The sequence below is a fragment of the Alligator sinensis genome, unplaced genomic scaffold (genome assembly GCF_000455745.1).
Source record: "Alligator sinensis unplaced genomic scaffold, ASM45574v1 scaffold128_1, whole genome shotgun sequence".
In the NCBI taxonomy this organism is placed as follows: Eukaryota; Metazoa; Chordata; order Crocodylia; family Alligatoridae; genus Alligator; species Alligator sinensis.
Window position 1 is genome coordinate 474,832 of NW_005842968.1, and position 1,101 is coordinate 475,932.

The window sequence follows — 1,101 nt, forward strand, 5'->3', positions numbered from 1 at the left end:
CATGCCCAAACAATGCTCTTATATTTTTCCCTAGTTGTTTGTCCAAGTTGCCACTTCTTATAAGCTTCCTTTTTGTGATTTAGTTTACTGAAGAGGACCCTGCTAAGCCAAGCTGGTCTTCTGACATACTTGTTAGTCTTCCTGTGCATTGGGATGGCTTGTTCCTACACTCTCAAAAAGGCTTCTTTCGAGTACAGCCAGCTCTCCTGGAGTCCTCTCTCCCCCTCAGACTGGCTTCCCAGGGGATCCTGCCCATCAGTTCCCTGAGGGAGTCAAAAGTCTGCTTTTCTGAAGTCCAGGGTCCTTACTCTACTGCTCTCCATCCTTTCTTTCCTCAGGATCCTCAACTCAGTCATCTCATGGTCACTGCTGCCCACATTGCCATGCACTATTATATCCCCCACCAATTCATCCCTGCTTGTGAGCAGCAGGTCAAGAAGAGCATGGCCCCTAGTTGGCTGCTCCAACACTTGCACCAGGAAGGTGTCCTCAATACTCTCCAAAACCTTCCTGGGTTGCCTGTGCACTGCTGTATTGCCCTTCCAGCAGATGTCTGGGAGATTTGAAGTCTTCTGTAAGAACCAGGGTCTGTGATCGGGGAAACTTCCTCTAGCTGTTTGAAGAAAGCCTCATCCACCGCTTCCTCCTGGTCTGGTGGTCTATAGCAGACCCCCACCACCACATCCCCCTTGTTGCTGTCTCCAGAGACTCCTAACAGACCTGTGTCCAGTTCCATACTTGAGCTCTAAGTAATCATAGCTTTTACATCAAGCACAACTCCTCCTCCTCTTCTCCCCTGTCTCTGCTTCCACAGCAGTTGATATCCAACCCATGACTGTGCTTCAGTCATGCTGGCTCCCACCAAGTCTGTTATTCTGGTAACACTGTAGCTCCGGGACTGCATGAGACTTCCCAGTTCCTCCCACTTGCATCCGAGGCTCTTAGCAGTCATGTGCAGGCACTGGCTGATTGCTCCTGTCTCAGGAAGAATGAGAAGAACTTACGGGGCTTTATGGGGGAGATAAGGGGGGCAGGGGGGGAGGGTATGGGGGGCATACAGGATTATTGTGGGCCGGCCAGGGGACCTGACCCTCCCTCTTC

At 51.2% G+C, this 1,101-nt stretch overlaps 1 protein-coding gene across 1 annotated transcript in view; it reads left to right on the forward strand.

Annotated features, from left to right (window-relative positions):
- The first annotated feature begins 848 nt into the window (after positions 1–848).
- LOC102386709 (meiotic recombination protein REC8 homolog) overlaps positions 849–1,101 on the forward strand; it is a 6,986-nt gene continuing 6,733 nt past the window's right edge. Inside the window, exon 1 of the mRNA XM_006036541.2 lies at positions 849–878. Within this exon, the coding sequence (XP_006036603.1) occupies positions 849–878 (30 nt within the window). The remainder of the gene's footprint in view (positions 879–1,101) is intronic.